At 65.8% G+C, this 21,838-nt stretch overlaps 3 protein-coding genes across 9 annotated transcripts; 1 reads left to right on the top strand and 2 right to left on the bottom strand.

Annotated features, from left to right (window-relative positions):
• Window positions 1-346: 346 nt before the first annotated feature.
• CD164L2 (CD164 molecule like 2) lies at window positions 347-14,009 on the top strand. Of its 5 annotated transcripts, none has more exons than XM_065857157.2 (6): window positions 8,026-8,229; window positions 9,873-9,986; window positions 10,364-10,441; window positions 10,612-10,683; window positions 11,362-11,527; window positions 11,943-12,684. In XM_065857157.2, exons 1-6 carry the CDS (start codon window positions 8,145-8,147, stop codon window positions 11,953-11,955), a joined length of 528 nt encoding a protein of 175 aa, XP_065713229.1. In that variant the 5' UTR covers window positions 8,026-8,144; the 3' UTR covers window positions 11,956-12,684. The 5 variants fall into 5 exon arrangements, 3 of the variants coding, with proteins under 3 accessions (XP_065713229.1, XP_065713230.1, XP_065713231.1); XM_065857158.2 differs by having other exon boundaries at window positions 8,028-8,229; window positions 10,615-10,683; XM_065857159.2 differs by lacking the exon at window positions 11,943-12,684 and adding an exon at window positions 12,973-14,009 and having other exon boundaries at window positions 8,029-8,229.
• Window positions 4,623-5,713, bottom strand: GPR3 (G protein-coupled receptor 3). The gene has a single exon (XM_065857155.2). It carries the CDS (start codon window positions 5,703-5,705, stop codon window positions 4,719-4,721), a length of 987 nt encoding a protein of 328 aa, XP_065713227.1. The 5' UTR covers window positions 5,706-5,713; the 3' UTR covers window positions 4,623-4,718.
• A 518-nt stretch (window positions 14,010-14,527) lies between the features above and the next one.
• Window positions 14,528-21,156, bottom strand: SYTL1 (synaptotagmin like 1). Of its 3 annotated transcripts, none has more exons than XM_071798978.1 (15): window positions 21,035-21,156; window positions 19,201-19,497; window positions 18,731-18,876; window positions 18,549-18,657; window positions 18,157-18,196; window positions 17,852-17,951; window positions 17,614-17,708; window positions 16,644-16,766; window positions 16,403-16,569; window positions 16,212-16,314; window positions 15,948-16,109; window positions 15,802-15,880; window positions 15,627-15,726; window positions 15,340-15,545; window positions 14,528-14,805 (listed from the first exon to the last, which is right to left on the bottom strand). In XM_071798978.1, exons 2-15 carry the CDS (start codon window positions 19,446-19,448, stop codon window positions 14,666-14,668), a joined length of 1,818 nt encoding a protein of 605 aa, XP_071655079.1. In that variant the 5' UTR covers window positions 19,449-19,497; window positions 21,035-21,156; the 3' UTR covers window positions 14,528-14,665. The 3 variants fall into 3 exon arrangements, with proteins under 3 accessions (XP_071655079.1, XP_071655081.1, XP_071655080.1); XM_071798980.1 differs by having other exon boundaries at window positions 19,201-19,494; XM_071798979.1 differs by lacking the exon at window positions 21,035-21,156 and adding an exon at window positions 20,435-20,520.
• Between the last annotated feature and the right edge of the window lie 682 nt (window positions 21,157-21,838).

Here is a 21,838-nt window from a genome sequence, read left to right as displayed (position 1 = left end):
ATGGCTGACTCCTCTCTCTCGCTTTCTGCCTTCTCTTTTTTCCCCTCCTCCCTTGCTTTGCTGTTGCCTACGCGGGTGTGTGGGGAAGGCGAGCGGCTCCCGTGCTGCGGATGGCTTTATCTGTAACTCTTCCATCTGCTCACAGCAGCTCACAAATAACCACGGGGTGCCAGAGGAATTATGGATTTGGAGCTCAAGTTTCTGCAGTCTGGCAGGGCAGCCGCTCTGCGCTGGGGCTCAGCCGCTCCGCAAAGGCCAGTGCCTGCATGTGGAGGGCTTAAGGCAGCCGGGGCCGTCGGCCGGGGCCAAATTCCCCTCCCCATCGCCGAATCCAGGCCAGGGCACGTCAGACAAAGCCCCAGCCCCGCGCCAGCGTGAGCGCCCGGTCGTGGGAGCAGCGGGTGCTGCCGCCCCTGCACCCGGCCAGGCAGCACAGGGCTGGCGGAGCGAAGCCGCCCCCTGCGCCGGGTGGTGCTGCGGGAGCGAAATGGGTGCTGCAGGGAGGGAAACGCTTTCCGCCCCCCCGGGTGCTGTGTCCCACCCCACGCAGCACAGTCGGCCGGGCTCTCCACCCCAGGAAGCGCCACTGATGGCTCCCAGAGCCGTGGCTCCGGTGGTGGCCGGGGACGATGCTCCGGAGCCGCACCGGGAAATGCCTCCTGCTGCCTTCGGCATTTGGTAAAACGCTTACGAGCCGGGCTGCGTTTTCATTTCCTGCCTGTTCCCGCTTCCAAGGAAACAAAATCCCCCAAGCCAGGACTGAGGTTTCTCATTTAAATGTAACCCAGGCCGAGAACCAGAGCGGCTCAGCCCTCCCCATGGCGCGGCCGCCCACGGTGACGCACGGGGGATGTTGGGGCTCGTGTTCCTCACCAGGACGCACCCATTACAGATATCCCAGTATGTCACCATTACAGATACCCCAGTACATCACTGGGAGCAGAGACCCATCGCTGAGCTGCCATGTGGGCAGTGGCAGCTTCGGCTCTGCCCCAGGCAGGTCCATTGGGGTTCAAGCTGCCGGCGAGTGATTTTTGGGGTAACATTAACCACTCTTCATCCTCCAAGCTAGCAAAGCCCCCCGTTTTCAGTTCCAGGGGGAGGGCAGGAACCAGCTCTGGCTTTGCTGCGGTTGCTGCCAGTGCTGCTGCCCGGTGTCCCTGCTCCCGGCAAGGTGACAAAGGGCAGGCGCTTGGAGCCGCAGCCGAGCCCGGGGGCTCCCCAAGGCAGACAAGGGCAGCAAAACCTGCCCGGAGCCCCGTGTCCCCCCCCGTGGCACAGGCTTTGGAGGCAAGAGGCTGTTTGTGGCTTCCAACATCTGCTGGGAGCCGCGGCGCTGGGCAGGGGGAGGGCTGGGCCGGCCAGATGTGTGCGCACAGCTGGGTGATGGCGTTCCCACGCCTTTATCCCACTTGCAGCCTCTGAGCTCATGTTTTAACCCCAAACCTGGGCCCTCGGTCCCCCCTGCACGTCGGCGGTGTGGGGGCGGCTGCTCGGCACTCAGTCGCCTTCTTGGATGGATTCGACGGGTTTTTATACCTCTGATTTCTGCATCTTTCTCCCCCGAAAAGGGAGCGGGCTGGGCGCTGCTGCGGCCGTTTATCCCCTTGCTCCGTGCCACCTGCTCTGTCCCCAAAGGCCTGGAGCAGCCGGGAGCATCTCGCGACCCACTGGCTCCCGTTTCCCCATCCATCCCGGCAGGACCAGGCAGGCACAGGTAGGAGCCGCAGGCTTTTTCCCAGCCAGGGTTGCTGGGGAGCGGCACAGGGGGCACCAGGGGACAGAGCTGCGAGGGGTGATGTTCTCAGGGTTCCCATCGCAGTGGGTACGGGGGGTCCCAAATTGCCAGCTATGGGGGGAGCTGGGCTGGCGCTGGGGGCTCCCCCCGGCTCCCGAGCCCTGAGAACCCCCCCAAGTGATGTTGGGAAACCCAGCGGCTCCAGCACAGCGCTGTGCCCACCCCACCACCGGCCGCGGGGTCCCAGCAGACCTGTGTGGTGCTGCCTGTACACCCTGCGTGTCACCGTGTCCCCAGGGGAGGTGACAGGGACCCCAGGGCGCAGGAGGGACCGGCCAGGCTTGCCCACCATGGAGAAGCAAAGCGACTGCGGCTGCTCCCTCTGAAATCATCAGCAGGTGAAGCACGGGGAGAGAAAAGCTGTTGAAGCTGCCGTACGATGTTGACAGAACCACCAGGTATCAGCGGCCAGCGAATAGCGCGGGGCTGGGAGCTGCAGGATTTTTCACTGCTGGGTGGTGGGCTCAGGAACGGCCCCCGGGCTGAGGGATGGAGGTTGGATGTCCCCAACCCCTGAGTGCTGCTCCTTTCCTTCTGGATCAACCTCAGTGGGACAAGGGGAGCCCCAAATCCCCAGCCCTGCCCGCAGCCCCGGGAGAGCAGCAGGCGCTGGTCTGCGGGCCCTTCAGCCCCATCTCCCTCCACACCCGCTGCCGCCACCCCCGGTGCTCGGCCCAGCCGGGAAGCACAAAGCGATCTGAACATTTCCTTCGGGACAAACAGCACCAACCTGCGGCTGCACCGGGCCCGCGGGCCCACGGGGGGACACGAACCCTCGGGGGGGCACAGCATCCAGTACCAGCACAGCACCCTGCACCAGAGCAGCACCCTGCACCAGCACAACATCCAGTACCAACACAGCACCCTGCACCAGAGCAGCATCCTGCACCAGCACAACATCCAGTACCAGCACAGCACCCTGCACCAGCATCCAGTACCAGCATAGCATCCTGCACCAGCATCCTGCACCAGCACAGCATCCTGCCCCAGCACAGCACCCTGCACCAGAGCAGCATCCAGCACCAGCATCCTGCCCCAGCACAGCATCCTGCACCTGCACAGCACCCTGCACCAGTGCAGCATCCTGCACCAACATCCTGCACCAGCACAGCGTCCCGCACCTGCACAGCATCCAATACCCGCACAGCATCCTGCACCAGCATCCTGCACCAACACAGCACCCTGTACCAGCACAGCATCCTGCACCCACACAGCATCCTGTACCAGCACAGCATCCAGTACCAGCACAGCATCCTGTACCAGCACAGCATCCTGCACCAGCACAGCAACCTGCACCAGCACAGCATCCAGTACCAGCACAGCATCCAGTACCAGCACAGCACCCTGTACCAGCACAGCAACCAGTACCAGCACAGCATCCTGCACCAGCACAGCAACCTGCACCAGCACAACATCCAGTATCAGCATCCTGCACCAGCACAGCACCCTGCACAGCGCAGCACCCGGCCGGGCTGCATCCTGCTCTTCAGCCCCGGGCGCTGCCACATCCCGGTGCGGCTGCGGATGCACAAATGCCCGTGAGAACCCTGCTGCTCCGTGACCGGGCCGGGCGGGCACGGGGGGTTCTCGGGGCGCAGAGCCCTGCAGAGCCCTGGGGGATGAGCTGCCCTAATTAGCTTTGCCATCGTTAACCCTGCTGTCCCTGCCACGAGCGCTGCATGCAGAGTAGGCAACGATGATGGGCATCCCATCGGATCTGAGCGGTGGCTTTTGGACCACAGACACCTCGAATTTGGGGGTCATGGGGAGAGCCCCCACCCCCCCATGCCACCCCCCCAGGGTGCTGCCTGTCACCTGCCTGTGACTAAGGCAGCAATAGCAGCACCCTTAAGGGGCTGCAGCCCCTCTGCCCGCTGGGAGGATGCGGATGCGGATGAAGACGAAGATGAGGATGAGGATGGTGGGCGCCCTCGGTGCTGCTCCCCCCGCGGGCCGGCTCCTGCTAACAGGATCTGATGGGTGGGGGCCGCGCTGTCGCTTGGGATCTCGTAACCGGGCGTGGGGAACCAGAGCGGGGAGAAGGTCCTGGCTGGACTCGGAGTCCCCAACCTGTCCCCCCATCACCCCAACCCACCCCCCAGCATCAACCAGTCGCACCTCGTATCACAAATCGCGTTTATTCCTCACCCCCCAGGTTGTAAACAAGAAGCAGCCCCCGCCCCACACCGAGGGGTCTCCTTTGCAGGGGGCTCTTAACATCCACCCCCCCCCAAAAACAGTGCAAATCCAGCCCCAGTGCAAAGAAAGGCTTTGGCAGGGGTGGGGGAACCCTGGGTGCCATGGCGGGGGGGGGCAGCACCCAGGGGACCCCAGAGGCGCTCGGTTTGGGGTGCGGGGCCTCCGGCAGCACCTTCTGCCCACAGGCAGCGAGCACTAGGGGGCAGCAGCTCCCAGCGCTGGGCCGGCGGCGTCGGGAACGCATCGAATCATAATTAACAAGTAATAAATAAATGGATGGGTGGCTGGGAGAAGGGGGCGGGTGTGACCCCTCCTCCTCCGGCAAGTGGGGCTTTCCCTCCCCTTCCCGAGTGTACAAATATATTTTAACCATCTGAGGTAAATAACGAGGCTGTAAAAAAGCAAGAGGGGAGCGAACGTTTGCTGGTATCACCCCCCCTTAAAAAAATAAAGCATCATAAATAGTTTTAAAGAAAATAGGAGGATCTCCACCCTCTCTCTCATGTGCGCACGCATAAATATAGATTATATTATGGATAAAAATATGTTTTTCTCTCCTGTGAATTCAAAAAGTGGAAAAATAGAGGAAGCGAAGGGGTCGTGGTCCCAGGGACCCGAGAGCTCCTGCCATGTGTCTCTGGGAAAGAGAAGGGAAAAGACAAAGGAGAATCCCCCAGCGCTGTGGGTAAGTGGAAGGTGCAGAGGGGCCGGGAGGGGGGGTTCAGACGTCACTGGGGGAGCGGGAGCGGAAGGGCGGGGTGGGCGAGAAGCACCCGCAGCACACGGTCCACAGCACTTTCTGGATCTCCTGGTTCCTGAAGGCGTAGATGACGGGGTTGATCATGGAGTTGGAGGTGGCGGGGAGGAAGGTGGCGTAGGTGTAGAGCGCCGGGTAGCTGTAATCCCCCAGGAGACAGTAAACGGCGAAGGGCAGCCAGCACGACGCGAAGGTGCCCAGGATGACGGCCAAGGTGGCGATGCCTTTGCGGGTGGTGACATAGTGGGAGCTGGCCAGGAAATGTCTCTGCACGGCGATTTGGTGGGCGTGCCGGCAGACGATCTTACAGATCTGCACGTAGAGCTGCAGCATCACCGCAAAGACCATGAAGAAGGAGACGGAGAGGATGATGAGGTGGCTCTTCATCAAGGGCTTGATGATGCTGCAGGTGGACGGCTCCTTCAGGCAGTTCCAGCCCATGATGGGCAGGAGCCCGTAGCAGATGGAGGCTCCCCAGGTGAGGATCAACATGATGTAAGTCCTGGTGACCGTCCTCTCCGAGTAGTAGGTCAAGGCGTTGTAGAGGGACAGGTAGCGGTCGATGGTGATGGTCAACAAGCTGCTGACGCTGGCCGTGAAGGAGGTGACCAGCAGCCCCACGGTGAGCAGGCTGACGGGCTCCGACGGGATGAAGTACACAAAGGCAAAATGCAGGATCAACCCCAAACCGGCCAGCAGATCGGCCGTGGCCAAGCTGCCGATGAGGAGGAACATGGGAGCCCGGAAAGCCGGGGTGTAGAAGATCACCACCACCACGATGGCGTTCTCGCAGGAGATGATGGTCCCGGAGATGCAGAGGACGACGTCCCACGGGTTCAAGGCGAGGGGTCGCACCACGGACTCCAGGTCCACGGCGCTGCCGCTGTCGTTCCTGGCCGTGAACCAGCCGTGGTGGCCACCGCTGGAGTTGGGGGGCCCGTCCTCCATCATGCTGGCGGGGGCTGACCTGCTGCAGCTGAAAGCAAGAGCAGCCCCCTCAGCACCCGCGGCAGGGACCCCCCTGCTGTCCCTGAGCCACCCCGCCAGGGACAGTCCGGCCTCTCCCCAAAAAAGTTGTCTCTGGAAGCGGGGGCAGAGGTGCATGTGGGGTTTTTTTTTGGGGGGAGGTGTTTGCTGTTTCCTCCAAGGGGATTTTTCTGAACAAGGTGGTTTGGTTTTAATTCTTTTCAAAGCAAAGAAAAATAAATATATGAAGCAGGGGGGCGGGGGGGTGGGCTAGAAGTGGGGGGGCACCCCTGCTCTTCCGCTCCTGCCTTATCTGCTGGGGCTTGTGCACTGCGTGATTTTGGTGGATAAATGCAGGGGGGCAGCACCGACCCCGGTTCACCCCCCACCCCCCCGAGAGCTTCGGGGGTCCCAAGCAGCAGATGAAGGGGGTGGCCATGCCCCCCCGGGACCGACACCCCGGCGGGGAGGGAAGGGCGCCCTCCCGGCCCCGCCATGCGCCCCCCAGCCGGGAGCATCCCCAACTCGCCTTGGGGAGGTTCTGCCCCTCCCGGGGCACCCACAGGCAGCACAGCCCCGGGGGGGCGCGGGGGGGCGCACAGCTGCCCCTCGCCCTCCTTCCCATAGCCAAGTGAGGTCACACCTCCTCCCGCTACCCCCCTGATGTCCGTGTTCCCCTTTCCCCAGTGCCCCCCTCGCTGTCCGTGTCCCCCCACCCCGTGCCAGGCACTCACCTGCCGGGATGCTCGGGCTGGGGTCCCGCTGCCATGGGCGCCGCCGAGTTATAGTGACCGAGCCCCACCGGGGGGCTGGGGTGCGGGGGGGGTGACTCACCACCGTGCCCCCCCCCAAGCCCCGTTCTCCCCGCTGTGACGTCAATGGCGCGTCGGAGCCAATCAGCGCCCCGAGAGGCAGCGCGGGCGCGCGCGCGCCGCATAGTAATCGCGCCGGGCATGGAGCAGCTCATTCATAAAAACAGCCCCCCCCCCCCATCCCACGCCGCCCCCGGGACACCCGCAGCCCGGGTCCCCCCGCCACGTCCTTGCAGAGGAGGGGGGAGCCGGCTTCCCTCGCCCCCCCATGGCAGAGATCTGGGGGCTCCGCTTTGCACGCTGGGCGTGGGGTGCGGAGGAGGCGGCCCGGAGGAAAGCGGGGGGGCCAAGCTGGGTCTTCCCCCCCACCACGCACAGCGGGGGGTGCGCAGCCCCCCGCTCCGCTTCAGGAGCGGGTCCCAGCGGGCCGGATTTCCCACGCGGTCCTGAATAATTCATCGCCCGGAGAACCGGGAAGGTCTGGCCCGGGCCGGGGGGGCTGCGGGAAGGGTGGCTGGCAGGGAGCCCCCTCCCTGGGGAAGGAGGAAGGGGAAGGGGAAGCCGTGCGCATCTCCGGGACCCTGCCGGGACTGTCCCCGCCCCGGTTCCTCGAAGCCCGGGGCGTTCCAGGGCTTCCCGAGCAACCTGTCGCCGCCGGGGTGTCGGGAGCCCCCGGTGCTCCCGGGCGGGGCTGCGGCCCCCCCGCGGGGAACGGCCGGGGAGCCCAGCGCAGTTCGGCCCGGCCCGGTTCGGCCCGGCCGGAGCTGTTCACGGTGCTGAACGCGGCCGCGACGGCCCCGGGTCCCGACGGGGCCGCCCCCCCGCATCTCCGCCGACTGCGACCGCGTCCCGGAGGGGGGCCGGGACCGGCGGAGGAACCCGCTGCAGTCCGGGGAGGGGGCTGGGGGTGCGGGGGCTGAGGGCGTGCGGGTGCGGTGCACATGCGGGTGCGGTGCGGGTGCGGCGCAAATGTGGGTGCGGTGCGGGTGCGGTGCGCGTCGGGTGTGCGGACAGAGTACGGACAGCGCGTACAGTGCGTGTGCGGTGTGCAGGGTGTTCGGCGGGCAGTGTGCATGCAGTGGGTGCAGTGAGCGCAGTGAGCGCACGGTGGGCAGTGAGCGCACGGCGTGCGGTGCTCAGACAGTGTGCAGTGCGCGAAATGTCCGGGGCGTGCAATCCACACACAGTGTGCGGTGTGTGCGGTCTGTGCAGTGCAGGGTGTGCAGTGCACACACAGTGTGCGGTGCGTGCGGTCTGTGCAGTGCAGGGCGTGCAGGGCGTGCTGGGGGTGCAGTGCCTGGACTCCCCGAGACCGGAGCAGCCCCGTGTTTCCCAGGCCCGGGCAGCGCGCAGGCGATGAGGGATTGAGGGGGCCGCGCATCCCGAAGCAGGACCCCCCCCGCCATGGGCCGGGCCCCCCGGGGCGGGGCGGGGCAAGGCGGGGCCGCCCCTCCCCGCCCCCCCACCGCCCCCGGGACCTCCTCCCGCGGGCGCGCATGTGCCCGCGGCTCCGCTCCGCTCTCCCGGGAGCTCCGCGGCGCCGCAGCCGACACCTCCCGCTGGGACCGGGCTGAGCTGAGCCTGGCTAAGCCGAGCGTAGCCGGGCCGGGCCATGGCCCCGCCGTGCACCGGGACGCTGCGCTGCGCGCTGCTGTGCGCGCTACTGTGCGCGCAGGGGCCCGAACCCACCCGCGCAGGTACGGCCGGGGGCGCGGGGGGCGCCGGGGGCGGGGGGAACTTTGCCCGTGACCCCTTTGCCCGTGATGGGACTGGGAGAGCCGCGTTCCCTCGGCTGCCCCCGGTTTGGGGGGAGAAGGGTCCCTGCTCCTGCTCCCAACCGGGGGGCTGGGTCCCCCAGGGCCAGGAGGGGTGCCCTGGGCTGACATGGGATAATTGCGGTGCAGGGTCCGGCCTCCTCTCCGAAAAGCGGAGGGAACTCGTGGTTTGTGGCGGTTTCTGTGCAGGGGGAGTGGGGAGTGGAGCCGTCACCTCCTGCCCGGGGTGCAACTCTGGACATCAATTATTCAAACCCCAGACTTGCTTCTGCTCCCCTTCTCCTAACCCCCGCTGTTCACGGGAGACTTTTCCACCCTGACCTGTCCCACCGGGGCCCACGCGTGTTCCTGGAGCACCCATCGGGACGGGGTTGCCCCCAGCCAGCCCCACTGCCCCCCCTTTGTTTCCTTCTCGCTCCCCACACCTGACGGCAGGAGCGGGAGTTGACAACGTTGGGCTCAAACGTCTGTTCCTGTGCCTGCCGCGATAAAAATAACTTAAATTATAAACCTGCCTGAAACCCTTGTGAACAAAGTCCTACTTTCCCATTGGTTCCCGGCAGGTCTCTAAATGCCGGAGGGGGGGCCCGGCGTCGTGCCCACCACGCCGTAGCCATGGCAATGGGTCTGCAGCATCCCGCCGCATGCCTTACACTACCTTTGCTTTCGCTGTGGGGGGCACTGGGGGAGGGAAAGGCCCTCTGGATTCAGCTGGACATGGCCCGAGTGGCCAGGAGGACCCTAAAAGCTGGGGTGGGGATATGGTGTGGTGGGGAGCTCTCTGTAAAGCACTGCTGGTGGGGACGGGGTGCAGCAAAGCCCACCACAAGGCCAAGTCGGGTCCCTGTGTGGCCGAGACCCATGGGGAGCCAGCCCAGGCGGGTGCCAGCCCCCAGCACCCTCCTGCGAGTCCTGCGTTGGTTGCGTGTCCCCTGAGAGCCTGGAGACGTGCCCAGGGTGGGGAACGGCTCTTGGCTCCGTCCCGGGATGGTGCAAACGCGGGTGTGGGATGCAGCGAGGAGCAGCAGGGCCCGGCCTCAGCTCCCTGTTGCAGCCTCCCTCGCTGCCAGGCAGCCTGTAAATTAATGATGAGCGTGGCGGGGGGAAGAGCTCACGGCAGAGCAGCTCCAGGAACGCCCAAGTGCCTCACTGCCATTGCCAGGGCAATGGGGAAAGGGGGAGGTACCGTGGAATGGTTTGGGGAGGCAATGGGGCTTAAATAACCGCAATGGGGCTGCTGGGAGCAGCTGGGCTGGTGCTGCTGCCTTGTTTCTTTTAAACCTCCACCAGAAGATCCCAGGCCGGAGGGGCCCTGTGGACCACTGTGGGTGATGGGGGGAGCCTGGGTGGCCGTGGGTGCTGTGGGGGGTCCCCTCTGCGCAGAGCTGGTGATGCTACATACACCCACAGCTGGCTGGGACGGGTCTGTTAATGCATTTGGTGCTGTCAGAGGTGCCTTCTCCCCTTACGCTGCATTGGGAGCAATCTTCCTCCGTGGAGCGGGGTGCAGCCCCGAGCCCGGCTGATGGGGGCTGGATGGTGACCCTGCCCTCCCCCTGTCCCAGCTTCGGCAGGAGAGTGCGGCGAGCTGAGGTCCTGCGAGACATGCACGGCGGGCACAGCACCGCACAACGTCAGCGGCTGCGTCTGGGTGGGCTGCGGGACCCCCGAGGAGCCAGGTGAGGGGATTCGGACATGCGGGGTGACAATGAGGGGCCACCAGCCTTGAGCCTTGGACTCAGCACCCTTGGGTGCCTGGTCCCAGTGGCTTTCCATGCTAAAGGCCCATCTCACCCCATGGGTAGAGGAACACCAAGTGATGGACATGGGAGAGAACCAGTGGTTTATAAAGCCCTTTTTTTGGGCTCTTCCCTGCAAGGGTACAAATGCAAGCCCAGCTTGCAGCCCCTTGGATGGATGCCCACCCTGGGAACTGATCTTCACCATCCCAAACCATCAGGTTCCCTGGGCCCAAACGCCATCGGCTGCACTGGGTGCCCCCGGGGGCTGATTTTCTGGGGGTTACTTTGGGAAACTCTGCTCACTGTTCCCGCAGAGCTGGGGAGCTGCGTGCAGAGCGGGGCGGCCGCGCAGGAGACCTGTGCGCTCTACAACACCAGCACCTTGTGTCAAGGTAATGCCGCTCCCCCCAAAACCAGCAGCCTTGGGGATGGGGGTGCTGCCACGGGTGTTGGGACTGTGGGGGTGAAATGCCACCACTGGGACAGGGACATGGGGCACAGGGTGCATGGCGATGTCCCTTGACAACCCTTTTCCCCCCCTTTGCTCTGTCACTGTCCCCAGCAGCACTGCGGTCCCCCAGCGAAGAGCCTCCATCACGGTCCCATAGCAAGGAGCCAGTGACACACTCCCCAAGTGAGCGGGTCTGGGGGGACGGGAGGCGGTGGGACGGGGTTGGGGGTCCAGGTGCCCCAGGGGACAGTGGCCAGTGGGGTGGGACAAGGTGTGTCCCTCTGTGTTTTGCATCCCTGGGGAGGGATGAGCATCCACGGCTTCAACCTTGGGTGCGCCCAGGAGGTGCCAGTGCCACCCCAGCATTGCAGCTTGGTGCTTGTCCCCCTCTCTGCCCCGAGCAATGTTACCATGGGCTGCAGCGGTGCCAGGATGGGGCGGGGGGGTCATAACACCCTGCAGCCCCCTGAGGAGCAGCTCTGCTGCTGTCCTTGCTGGGAAGTGCCGTCTCTGGCGGGATCGGAGCACGAGCTGGGAGCGGAGAAGGAGCCTCTTCCAGGAAGCGGGAACTGGAGAGCGTTGGGCTAATTACGGCGGGTAATTGGAGCCCAGAACGCTCTGAATTATTGATCCCACTGGGATCCTTTCACCGCTGGCTCCTCTCCCGTGCAGTGCCGGCTGCTTTGACGTGGGAAGGGGCTGAGCCCATCCCTGCATCCACATGTCGATGGGGATGTCCCAGCTCTGTGCAGATGCTGGGGTCTGTGCAGATCCCAAATCCCCTCTCCTTGGCAGTGGCATCAGTACCCCAAGGATGCCAACAGCACCCCTATTCCCCCCTACATTTTGTCGTGCCGTTAGGAACCACCACCACCAGCGCCCCATTGACGGGCAGCCCCGAATTCCACCCGCCCGGCTTCGACACGGCCAGCTTCATCGGGGGCATCGTGCTGGTGCTGAGCGTGCAAGCCGTGGTCTTCTTCATCATCAAGTTCATCAAGTCCAAGGACAGCACCTACCAAACGCTGTAAGGCTCCTGCGCCCCGGCCGGGATGGATGGGGGGGTCCCATCCTGGGTCACCCTTGAAGCCAAAAATGGGGCTCAGCCCCTGTGTGTGGGGCTCTGTGTCCTGTCTTGCCGCTCAGTGTTGTCACCGTGGGTGTTTGTGCCCAGCAGGGGGAGGATTTGGGAGACGGGGGGGGTCACCTCCATGTTTGTCCCCTCGCTGGTGTCCGGCTGTCCTGTCACCTCCTCTGTCTGTTGCTGCCTGTCAGGATCCTGGCTCCGAGCCCTGTGGGGAGCCTGGGGCCCCAAAATCCACCTCCCTGAGCTGAGCCAAGTGGGGGCTTGTTGCTCGTCTCCCCCCTTGCGTGGTGCCAGGGGCTCGCTGTGTCTAACGTGGGGGGCCGTGCCCCGTCTCTCTTTCCTTGCACGCTGCCAGAGAGGACAACTAGTAGGTGCTGGGTGCTGGTGGTGATGGGGGGGGGCTCCCCCTGCACCCCAGAGCTTCACCCTTCCCTCACCCCTCCTGGGGGTGGCGTGGTCCCTCTCTCCTGGTTTGCATGAAGGGGCTTTCCCGGTTGGTTTGCTGTTTTCCTGGGAGTTGTTAGCGGTAGAAGGGAAGGGGGTGTCCCTCCTCGTCCCCCCCGTCCCATGCACAGAGCCCCCGGAGGGATGCAGCTGATGCACAGCCCCTTGACACATCCGTGTCCCTTCTGCTACCTGGGTGAGGTGTCCCTGGCCCCCCCATGGCAGCAGGGTGCACCCCCCGAACACGCTTGGCAGGACGGGAGCTGCAGGGCCCGGTTTGAGAGCACCCAGCAGCGCCTGGGCACCCCAATCCCCTGCTGCACCCCACTGCCCCCCAGCCTTGGGGCTTGCTGAGAGGGGGGGTTGGGGTCCCCTCTTCCCCCGTTGGGCTCTCAGGTACTGTTTCCTACAGCATTTTGGCTGGAGCCCCCAGCCCCCTGCTCCAGCCCCCCGACCCCCCCGGTGCGGAGCCAGGGCCGCGCTGTGTGCTTTTGCTGTGCCTCTGTGTTGCTGTGGGGGTGTGCGGGGTGGGGGGTCCCAGTCCCCACCTCCCATTTCTGTGTGTTATTTTGGGGAGGGGGAATGTGTGCTGTGTGCCGTGGGGTGACACTTGTAGCTCAGGCTGCCCCCATTAAACTCTGTGAGGTGGTGTCTGTCTTGTGTCCGGGGGGGGTTTGTGTAGCTGGGCTGGGGAGTGCGGGGGGGGCACAGCAGCAGAAACCCTGTGTCCCCCATCCCTCCCCTGTGGTACCTCCCATCCCATTCCCAGGTGTGGGGCCAGCCCTTCCCCACGGCATTGCCACCCCCATGGGCACAGCGGGGTGGGCACCGGGGTATCCCCATTTTCCCTGCTCCCTGGGGCTTGCGAGGGGCTGGATCCCCCAGGGAGAAGCCACCGGGGGCTTTTTCTGCTACGTGCTCTTCTCTGTCTGCTGCACCAGGATCTGAGGCCGCTGGTCTGCCCTGGGCTGGGGAGGTGCTGCTGCCTTGTCCTGCGCAGGGAAGGCAGAGAAGAGCCCAACGCTGCCAGCATCCCTGCCCGGTACCGGCATCCCTGTCCACTGCCAGCATCCCTGCCCGGTACCGGTGTCCCTGTCCACTGCCAGCATCCCTGCCCGGTACCGGCGTCCCTGTCCACTGCCAGCATCCCTGCCCGGTACCGGTGTCCCTGTCCACTGCCAGCATCCCTGCCCGGTACCGGTGTCCCTGTCCACTGCCAGCGTCCCTGCCCGGTACCGGTGTCCCTGTCCACTGCCAGCGTCCCTGCCCGGTACCGGTGTCCCTGTCCACTGCCAGCGTCCCTGCCCGGTACCGGCGTCCCTGTCCACTGCCAGCGTCCCTGCCCGGTACCGGCGTCCCTGTCCACTGCCAGCGTCCCTGCCCGGTACCGGCGTCCCTGTCCACTGCCAGCGTCCCTGCCCGGTACCGGCGTCCCTGTCCACTGCCAGCGTCCCTGCCCGGTACCGGTGTCCCTGTCCACTGCCAGCATCCCTGCCCGGTACCGGTGTCCCTGTCCACTGCCAGCATCCCTGCCCGGTGCTGGCATCCGTGGCTGCTAGCAGAGTGACCCCCCCCCCAACAAGCTGCAGGGTCCCTTCCTGCTCCACAACTATGCAAAGGTGGCTCTGCCCCAGCCTGCCCGCTCTGCCCTTGGCGGGGACACGTCCCCCAGGCCTGACCCCTGTTCCCAGCATGGCTCCTGGGGGGCTTTTGCACCCAGTGTGGCCGCGGTTGCACCCTCCAGCTCCCAGGGAGAGGGGGCAGAGCAGGGGTGGGGGGTCTCGTCATGGGGGTCTCATCCAGCCTTGAATCCCAGCCGTGGGCGCCCCTTTCCGTGCTCACCAGGAGCGCAGGGGATCAGAGCACACGTGGCCGTGGCTGGCAGGGGGTGGCCATTGCTGTGTCCCCAGCCCCACAGCAGGCACAGAGCCCGAGCCGGCGCGGGGGGGCAGAGACCAAATAAAGGATTTTTGTCCTATTTCTGGTGTCGGTGTCGTGGTCGGCCATCACCCCCAGAGCCCCAGCCGTGGGTGCTGTCCTGGCAGATGTTTGTTGCAAACCCTATTCCTGCAGTTGAGGACGTGGCTGTGTCCTGCCCGCCGCTTGGGGTTGGTCTCAAGTGATTCCAGTCCTCCCAGCAACCAGGGGAGGGGAACTGGTATGGGGAGGGGTGATGCACTGGAGCACGGGGTGACAGGACATTGTCCCCTCCTGTCCCGGAGCTCTCACCCCGTGGTGTCCCCATCCATGGAGCACATTCCGGTGGCCAGGGTGCTGTGCCCACCTGTCCCCTGCATCCCAACCCAGGCCAAGACTTCCAGAGCTGGGGATGCTGCATTTCAGAGCCGCAGGTCACAGCTCCGCCTGCAGCCACCAGAGCCCCAGGGCTGCCACCGTGGGGGCTGGTGGGATGTGATGGAGGGGACAGCCCCATGCTGGAGAGAGAAATCAGGGTACGGTGCCCAGAGCAATAAACAGCTGCCAGATGTGCCCCCCAGTTCCATTTCATTGCTGCTGAAGGGGCGGGGGGGCGCAGCCCCCAGCCCCGCACAGTGACGCTCCGGGCTCAGCTCTGTCCCCAGTGGGTCCCACAGTCCTGCTGGCACCGGGTGCTCCCTTGCGGGGGTCCAAGGGCTATGCCCGGGGGACCAGGTTGGTCCGTAGGGGCAGCAGCGCTTCCACCCAGCGCCCGGGCTGCTGGAGCAGCCGCCCCCACACCCCCCGCTCCTCCGGCGTCGAGTCCATCCAGCCCACGGGCAGCCCGTAGCTGCTCCCTGTGGAGAGACCATCACCGTCACCCCCGCCATGCACCGCTGCCGCAGAACCACAGACGGTTTGGGTTGGAGGGACCTCCCCAGCTCCCCCCGTGCCCCCCCTGCCATGACAGGGACATCTTCACCAGCTCAGGGTGCTCAGAGCCCCGTCCAGCCTGGCCTGGGATGTCTCCAGGGATGGTTCATCCACCACCTCTCTGGGAACCTGGGCCAGGCTCTCACCACCCTCAGGGCAACAATTCCTTCCTCATGTCCAGCCTGAATCTCCCTCCTTTAGTTTAAACCATCACCCCTTGTCCTGTCACCACAGGCCCTGCTCAAAAGTCTGTCCCCACCTTTCTTATTGTCCCCTTTTAAGCACAGAAAGGCTGCACTAAGGTCTCCCCGGAGCTTCTCTCCTCCAGCTGAACACCCCAGCTCTCTCAGCCTGTCCCCAGCAGAGCTGTTCCAGCCCCCTGGTCACCCCCTCTGCCACCCCTGCCCCCCTCCCAACCCCAACCAGCCACGGGGGGCACTCAGGGCTCCCCCCCTCACCTGTGCCCAGGCTGAGCCGGATTCCCCCCAGCTGGCGCTTGGCAAAGGCTTCGTGGTGCCAGAGGGTGAACTCGGCACAGGCCTCGGCCAGGTCCTTGGCCTGGAAGCCGTCGTACACCATGGTGTGGTTGAAGAGGGGGTTGAGGCTCCGCTTCACCACCCGCGTCTTCTGCCGGCTGGCCTTGCTGTCATCCGGCAGCACGTAGCTGGGGTGACAGCGGGGTGACAGCGGGGTGAGGACATGCAAGCCTCTCTGGGTGCCCCTCGGGGTGTCACCCCCCGCTTACCACTGCACAAAGGCATCCACGGTGCCGCTCTGCAGCGGGATGAGGCTCTGAGCATCCTTCACCCAGATGTGCAGCTCGCCCGTGGGTGGCAGCCCCCCGCCTGCAGGAAAGAGGGGTCAGGGACACCCCGGCGTGCCAAATTCCACCCCCCCGGGTGCCCACGGGCACCTCTCACCTTCCGAGCCGGCGGGGATGAACTTCAATGCCAAGTTGAGGTTGCCCCGGCTGGCGAGGCCGTCCGAGGCGATGGGCGTCTGGAGAGGATGGGGGGTCAGGGGGGCTGTGGGTGGTGGGGGTGGGCTGGGGGACCATAGCACTCACCCGGGGCTGGAGGTTGAACCACTCGGGGCTTGTGTTGGCCCAGTCCCAGGTGCCCAGCGCGATCTCCACCTCCCCCAGGAAGAGGTTCCTGCCCAGGCTGTCGTGGTGCCACACCGAGAGGTTCAGGGTCCGGCCCTGCAGGTCCCTCTTCTCCAGTTTATACTGGTGGCAGGGACACAGGATGAGTTTATCCACCCCCACCTATCCATCCCCCCTCAAACCAGGAGATTCCCTCCAAAACCACCTCAAAGCGGGCTTAGAAACCTTGAGGGTCTCATTGAAGATGGGATCCAAGCTCCTCTTCCTCACCGTGGTCTTGCGCTTGCTGCGGTTGGACTTATCGGGCAGCAGGTACGTCTTGATGTACCTGGAGCCAAAGAAAAGAGGTGCACGCGGTGGGTACCGCCACGAGCACCACCTGGGTGTCACCCACCGCTGGGGACCGGGACACTCACGGGTCCGACCGCTGCTTCTTGGCCTCGGCCAGCTCGCGGCACCGCAGCACGTGGACCTGCAGCTCCTTCTTGGCCGGGTCGTAGCGCAGGGAGAACTGGACGCAGCCCCGCACGGCCACGCTGCCCAGCTCGCCCTCGCTGTACAGGCTCATCAGGCTGCCGCTCAGCTGATGGGGGGACAGGGTCAGGTAGGGGCTGGAAAGGTGACCCCCAGCCCCCAAAGCAGCTGCCGGTGCCGCACCGTGGAGGAGCTGAGGCTGGACACGGAGGAGCTGGTGGTCAGCAGGCTGCTCGGGGACCTGTGGCCGTTCTGCGGGGACACGCGGTCTGGGGATGCTGGAGATTTCTTGGGGGTCTCCAGCTCCTGGAAACGCAAAGTGCAGAGGGGTCAGCAGCCCCCCAGGCCCCCATCCCCAGTGCGGGGTGCTGAGCGCACCCAGACCCCAACAAGTGTCTGGTGCTTGGGCACAGCCCATGCTGTGCTGGCCTTGCACACCCCACACAGCACCCCCCAGCCCCATAGAGCTCCCCCAGTCCCACACAGCCCCTCCAACTCCACACAGCCCCCCCAGCCCCATAGAGCTCCCCCAGTCCCACACAGCCCCTCCAACTCCACACAGCCCCCCCAGCCCCATAGAGCCTCCCAGTCCCACACAGCCCCTCCAACTCCACACAGACCCCCCCAGCCCCATAGAGCCCCTCGAAGCCCCACACAGCCCTCCCCAGCCCCATAGAGCCCCCCCAGTCCCACACAGTCCCTGCAACTCCACACAGATTCCCCAGCCCCATAGAGCCCCCCCAGTCCCACACATCCCCCTCAGCCCCATAGAGCCCCCCCAGTCCCACACAGCCCTCCCCAGCCCCATAGAGCCCCCCCAGTCCCACACATCCCCCTCAGCCCCATAGAGCCCCCCCAGTCCCACACAGCCCTCCCCAGCCCCATAGAGCTCCCCCAGTCCCACACAGCCCCCCCAGCCCCATAGAGCCCCCCCAGTCCCACACAGCCCTCCCCAGCCCCATAGAACCCCCCAGTCCCACACAGCCCTCCCCAGCCCCATAGAGCTCCCCCAGTCCCACACAGCCCTCCCCAGCCCCATAGAGCCCCCTCAGCCCCACACAGCCCTCCCCAGCCCCATAGAACCCCCCAGTCCCACACAGCCCTCCCCAGCCCCATAGAGCCCCCTCAGCCCCACACAGCCCCCCCAGCCCACCTGTCCAGCCTCGGGGCTGCTGCGTGCAGAGTCGGGTTCCTCCTCATCATCCTCCGTGCTGGATGTGCCAAAGGGGTTCCCACCACCTGTGTCACCTGCAAGGGCACGGTGTGGGTGGGGGTCCCCACACAGCAGGGGTGGATGGGGGGAGCCCCATTTTTGTAGCAGGAGGAGCAAGTGGGCAAGTGAGGGCTGGGGGGGCTGCCCTGGGGACTCCAACCCCCCACATCTCAGTTACCTGGCTGGGCTGGACCGTCCTGCTCCCTCACTGGGATGTCACCCGGTTCCAGGGGCTGTGACCCTGGGGTCTCCTCCAGAGCTGGAGCCGTGGGGCTGGGCTGTGGGGTGTCACACAGGAGAAAGGGTGGACAGGAGCACCCTCCTCTGCCCAGCCTGCTCCCCTCAGTCCAGCCCCTTGGGGAAAGGGTGGGGGACACCCCATGGGACATCCCTGGTGGCAGCACCCTCCTGGGGTGTCACTGCTGTGGGGAGCTGCCCCACTGACCAAGCCCATCACCGGGGCGTTGGGTGTCGGGCACTGACCTGGGGTTCTGCGTCTTCCTGCACGTCCTCCGTGCGGGGGCTGTGAGACAGACGATAGATAATTAGTTTCTCTTGACAAGTCATCATCACACTAATGAGGACTTTCTTCCCCACCAGCATCTCCACAGTTATTTATAGAGCTGGGGTCCAGCTGGGTGGTGGACAGACAGACACTGGGATGATGGACAGACAGACCCCAGGATGGCGGACAGACAGCAGGACAGCACCGCTCCGGCTGCACCATCCCCTTCACCACAGGTTCTGCTCCCAGTTCCCACCTCCAGATCCCCCTGCGCACCCTGGGGACACGGCACCCCCAGTGGGGCACCAACGAGAGATGTCACCAGCCATGGGGCACCCATGGCCTGAGAGTTGTCCCCCGCAACCTTCACCTCTCCTCCGGCTCTGCCGCAGCATCCTCATCCTCCTTCTCCTCCACCAGCGGCTCTCTGATGGCCTCCAGCTCACCCAGGATGGGGCCACACTCCAAGTCCTCAGCTCCTGGGGACATGGGGGTGCTCAGTGGGCTGAGCCCCAGCCCCCAGTGTCCCCCCACGTCCCCATCCCTGCCTACCCTGGGGCCGCCTCCTGCGGCGCATGGACGCACGGACGAGGTCGGAGCCCAGGTGGTGGCGGTGACGCTGGGCACGGGCATCACAGAACCAGTCCCCGGTCAGGATCCGCAGCCGCGCCGGGTCCGACACCGACTTGCGGAGCTTGCTGGTGGCAGGAGGGTGGCGTTGGGTGTCCCCCAGCCTGGTGCTGCCATCAACCCCCGTGCCACTATCCCCATCACCCTCCCCAAGCATGGGCCACCGTGAGTGGCCCTGGGGACACCAGGGAGTTTCAGACCCTCAGTGCTGGTGTCACCCTACATGTGGCTTCACCCTGTCCAGGCTCAGTGGATGCCGCCATCCCCAGGGAAAAGGGGACCCCCAAACTGGCTGCTCATCCCCAAGGGCGACTGACCCCAAGCCGGCTGCTCTTGGGGGGCTGTTCGCACTGTCCCCAAGGGTGACACTGACCAGGGCCCCCCCACCTCACCTGATGCGCCCCTCCTCGCGCCGGCGGAGCTGCCAGTCGCGGCGCAGCACCTCGGCGATGGCGAGCCGCTCGGCCTCCGTCAGGAAGCTCAGGTCCAGCAGCGCCTCGGCCCCCAGCTCCAGCGCCATGGCTGGCGGGGGGGACACGTCGGGGGTGCCCCAGGGGGCTGGCCGAGCTGCGTGCTGAGAAGCGGGGGGCTGCGGGTGGGGGGGCTCAGCGTGCCGGGCATGCACCAGCGACGCCAACATCTGCGGAGGGACGGTGGTGCCGCTGTGCCATGGGGGTCATCCTGATCTGCTGCGAAGAGATGGGAGCTCAGCATGCATCCCCCACATTGCACCCCAAAACACCCCTGCGACCCCCAACGGGGACAAACCGAGGGGTGGGATGATGCCCAGGGAAGGAGCGCGGTGATCCCGGCCACTCCTCCGGCACCGGCGCCGTGCCAGGGCCAGCCCTGCCCGGCTGTGCCCGCAGCCCGTGTTTGCCCAGGGTGTTTGCTCAGGGCCGGCTCTGCCCCTGCCGCATTCCCACGGGTGTCACCAGCTGCCACAGCACCCAGACGGGTGACAAAGCGGAGCTCGGCTGCCCCCGCCGTGGGCTGAGACCGCGCTCAGCTCATCACAGCTCCCGGGGGCTCTTGCCTCATCGCTGCCTTCCCGGCCCCGCGTTGGGACAGCGCTGCCCGGCACGGGGTGCTGGGGGCAGGAAATTGCAGCAGCCGTGGGGCAGGATCCGTTCTGCCCCCCCCAGCCCCGAGCACCAGCACGGCCGCACCCCGGCACGGCTGTGGGGTTCCCACTGCCACCGTGGGGCTCAGATACCAGTGGCCCTGTCCTCAGCCCCTGGAGGTGACGCTGTCCCCGTCCCAGCCCCCAGGGGTCTCAGACACCCCTAACGCTGGGGACCCCAGTGCAGGATCTGGGCCGAGTGGTGTCACCTCCACAACAACGCCCCCAAAACCCAGCACTGGGGATCCCCCACATCACACACCAGAGCCCCCTCTCACCGCCTGGACCCCTCAGCACCCACTTTGGGTAGGGGAACCCTGCAACACCCACCAGGACCCAGCACCCAGCCCCCTGCACCAGCGCTGGGGCGCTCAGGGGACACGAACCGTTGTCACCGGGGTTGGGACGATGCTGCCGCTGCCTCCCCACTCGTATCCTGTTTACCGGTGGCGCACGGGGGTGTCCCCCCCACCCCGGAACAGACCGGCACCCAAAGCACTCACCCAGGTCTGGCCCAGGCGCTGCTCCCCGGTTGCAGAGGGGTGCTGGGCACCCAGCCCTCCCACCCTGCGCGGGAGACCAGTCTAACCAGTTCAACTTCCCCCGTAAGCCACAACTTGGGGGGGGCGGGGGGTGCACAGTTCCCTTTTTTGCTTTGCAAGCACCCGCTGTGATGGAGGGGGGGGGTCATGGGCAGCATCAAACGTGCCCCCCCAAAATGCACCCAGGCTCAGCCCCCCCGGGCTCCCCTCCAGCCCCCTGGGGACTGGTGGGGCCCAGCTGTCCCCCCACAGCCGAGGGCTGGGCCCCCCAGAGCCCCTCACCCTCCTCCCATCACCGTGACCCTGAGCCCATCACCGTGGCCTCAGACCCCCCCCCCAGGCCCTGGCACAGTGTGGGGACCATGAAAGACATGGCAGAAATTCAGGTCCCGGAGCCCCCATCCCCTCCGTCCTCAGTGGGGAGCAGAGCGGGGTTTGGGGGTTCTGCAGCCCCCCAGGCAGGGTGAGAACACCCATGTCCTCCCACCCCACCCACCCCAGGGTGCCGGTGCAGCCCCGCCATGGGGCAAACAGTGGGGTGAGCCCCACGGCCGCCCTTACCTGCCCAGGACCTGCATGTGGGGGTCACGGTGGCTTGTGTCCCCCTCAGCGCCCCACGGGGACCCTCGTGGCGGTGGGTGGCCCCCCCGGTCCCCACCCTCGCAAGGTGCTGGAGGCCCAGAGCTGAGTCAACCGCAGCGAGCAGGCGCCTCCTCGCCCCGTCGGTGCGAAAGCAGGGACTGGAGCCAGCGGCACCCGCCGGACGGGACTGAACTGGGCTGAACTGGGCTGAACTGGGCTGAACTGGGAGGCGTCTGGCAGCCTGGGAAGGGGTGGTGTGCGGGGGAAGCCCCCCGGGGTAGGGGGTCCCCCCAAGGGTCGTGGAGGCTGGAAGCCAAGGGGTGGGTGTGGGTGGGGGGTCTGGGGTGGGACCCCCCTCCATCCTCACCCAGCAGGTTCTGGGGCGCACACGGGGCAGTATGAGGCCTTCGAGGGACTGGGAGAGCTCCCGGGGGTCTGGGTGGCCATGGGGGGGTGACAGGACCCTCAGGCTCTACCATCACCCAGTGGCTTTTACGCCGCGGGGGGAGGAATCGCGCTGGGGTGCAGCAGCATGGCAGCTCAGGCTCAGCACAGGACCACAAGAAAAGGGGATTATTTTTAGCGTGGTTTCTAAGGAAATGAGACTTTAGCAACGGCCCTGTCTGTCTGTCTGTCCCTCCTCTTCCTCCCCTCACTGCTCCGCTCCGATGGGGAGAGGCCCCAGATAGACGAGGTTCCTGCTCTGGATGCTCTGGAAGTGCAGCGAGTGCGGCCAGGTCTCCGCAGGGGTGCGGGGGGTGATGGCTCAGGGACCGTGGTGTC

The sequence above is a fragment of the Patagioenas fasciata genome, chromosome 25 (assembly GCF_037038585.1).
Source record: "Patagioenas fasciata isolate bPatFas1 chromosome 25, bPatFas1.hap1, whole genome shotgun sequence".
Taxonomy (NCBI): Eukaryota; Metazoa; Chordata; class Aves; order Columbiformes; family Columbidae; genus Patagioenas; species Patagioenas fasciata.
This window is presented reverse-complemented; position numbering and strand designations above follow the sequence as displayed.